We start from the raw sequence: 2531 nt of genomic DNA on the forward strand, positions 1-2531 counted from the left end.
TTCGAAACCCTTGTGCTCCTGCTACATGCGCCTTCTGCAGTTCGTTTCATGTCCTGCTTCTCTCGTCATTGGAAGCATCTAGTTCTCATGACTCACAGTTACAACTTCATACCTGGCGCTACTCTCCGCGATTGGGGAGGAATATTTGACCACTCGGCGATGGCCTTAAGGCAGTCAGAGTATCGAATACCGAACGCATAGCGGGACACAGAGATCAGCAGGGGGGTTTCTCTTGATCTAATCTTCGTTAGATAGACATTGCAATAGCGGTTTGCGAAACCGGATAGCGGTTACATCTGTGCCGGTTTGCTAGTCTGAACTTATGGTTTTTATATAAGATCACTGGATAGGGGTAGTAGACTTTCCAGTTTTGTACGTAAAAGTGTATTTTGGGGCGTGTTGTCTTGTTTTAGTGTGTGTGTGTGTGTGCAATGTTATTGTGTGTTTTGAGGGGATTGTTGTCTGCGCTTTGTGCATTACTGTTTCGGAGTTCTCAATTTTATAGTTCGATTTTTCCTGTTGTTTTGCCATATGATTTCTGGGCACTGATTTTGTGGTTGCTCTGTCTCACCAGTTATTCTTTGCGCGATTGGCAATGATCACCTTCCACATATCATTGATCAGCCACAGTGATAGCTTTTATGGACCCCATACGCAATGAGTTTGTGTGAATGTATTTGTGTGTGTTGTACCGTTATCTTAACTTCTTTCCTGTCTTGTAAATCAATGATTGTTGTGCCTAACAGCTTTGTTCCTTCACTCACGCATATGCTGTAGTTCAGTTGTCGCTGTGTGGTCCTCTTATAGTCTCTTGTGTGAGCCATAATTTCCGTAGGTGCTCTTTTGCGTGTATGGCATAGCATTTTTTGTGTTTTGGTATCCCTGATTCCTTGATACAGCTCTCTTGTCTTTGCCATTTTGGAGATGTTGATGCTGTAATTTAGATTTTGTGGTTTTGAGTGTGCTTGTGTTATTGATTAGCGTACGAGTCAAACTTGTGCCAAAGTTTAATACTAGTTGAATGATTTGGTTGGAGAAACAGGAGGGCTTCTTAAAGAAAAACTACACATGTCTGTGAGACGCGAATTCTTTAGTGTGTGGGTTGGTAGTGTGATCAAATATGTGCTATTGATTGCATGTATATGATAGATGTTTCAGATTGTGTGTGATTATTACTAAATCATGTTCAAGATAGTGATTGTTGTGTTTTTTATATTTTTATGATTTCACGTTCTTCTCACAGTTAAGCGTGACCTTATGATAAAAATTACAGACCTCTACATGCTTTTTAAGTAGGAACCCTGCCAAAAATCGGCGAGTCTGTATCAAATACTTTTAGTTTTTCCTGACCACTTGACCTGACAGAGTATCAACTGTACAACACTGACATCATGTGACATCATTTGGAAATTGAGTTTATACTGTTATTTTGCAAGTATTGGGTAAGATGTTGGGTCAAGTCATCTACAAAGATACAAGCAAACAGTATATTTTATTCATCGTAAAATTAGTTCTCTACAGAAAAATTATTACGAAGAAGAAATGGATAGCATTACATAGAAATACACATGGTTTTATTGACATTTAATTCACAGGCAATCAATGTTCTTGGTCTCAATTTGCTTTGTCATGCACAGCGTTTCAGCACTGGGCTATCTCAGATGGCAGGGAATCATAGTWGAATTTATATGTAAAATCACTTGGTTCTAGAAAGGAAAACACACACACAGACATCATTAAGACTTGATGGTAATGTTGTTTAGTTTTTTTATGTAGAAAATAGCCAACAAGAAAAAAACGCTTTTGCTCTAGTCTCACCTTCAAAGCATTCTGGGATCTTGAGTTTTCCATCGATGCACTGGGTTGACAATGCATAGCCACACTTCTTCTCCTTGTTCATACAGTAGACCACGACGACGTCCGCATGCYAGATTTTATTGGGCTCGAAATCCTTTATCCAAAATTTCTTTCCATTGTAAAGGATGCGTCCTCTTTTAATACCRACCTTGCAGGAAGCTGTGGAACAAAGAGTGAAATTAGGATCAATAATTATAATGTTGGCTCAGGGAGCTAGGCGGATATTACTATTTAGAATTTCAAAAACAGCAATATTCAGCTATTCAAAAACACRGATTTGATAGGTAACCAAATAYGTTTGGTTAAACAAAATACAAAATTGTCACAAAATCAGTGGTCCTACCCCTGCAAGCTGGCTTCATTGACCAATCCCCTGTTTTGAGACATTCGATCTCCACAGGCCCYTCCAGGACATAGTCTATATTACATCCATATCTGACAGTCTCCTTGAAGCCGTGCTCCCTCTTATCYCTAACGGTCATGTAGCCGTTGWTGATGCCTGTTGGAGCTGAACAGGTCACCACTGGAAACAAATAGAGGGCAAATTAGGGTTAAGTGCCTTGCTCAAGGGCACATCGACAGATTTTCCACCTTGTTGGCTTGGGTATTCAAACCAGCGACCATTTGGTTACTGGCCCAACGCTCTAACCCAGGGATGGGCAACTGGCCCCTTT

At 40.2% G+C, this 2531-nt stretch overlaps 1 protein-coding gene across 1 annotated transcript in view; it reads right to left on the reverse strand.

Annotated features, from left to right (window-relative positions):
• Positions 1-1473: 1473 nt before the first annotated feature.
• LOC111982376 (beta-2-glycoprotein 1) overlaps positions 1474-2531 on the reverse strand; it is an 11070-nt gene continuing 10012 nt past the window's right edge. Inside the window, exons 6-8 of the mRNA XM_024013934.2 lie at positions 2201-2380; positions 1819-2016; positions 1474-1706 (exon numbers count right to left, since the gene is read on the reverse strand). Of these exons, the coding sequence (XP_023869702.1) occupies positions 1642-1706; positions 1819-2016; positions 2201-2380 (443 nt within the window). The 3' untranslated portion in view covers positions 1474-1641. The remainder of the gene's footprint in view (positions 1707-1818; positions 2017-2200; positions 2381-2531) is intronic.

This window comes from Salvelinus sp. IW2-2015, linkage group LG21, assembly GCF_002910315.2.
Source record: "Salvelinus sp. IW2-2015 linkage group LG21, ASM291031v2, whole genome shotgun sequence".
Lineage (NCBI taxonomy): Eukaryota > Metazoa > Chordata > Actinopteri > Salmoniformes > Salmonidae > Salvelinus > Salvelinus sp. IW2-2015.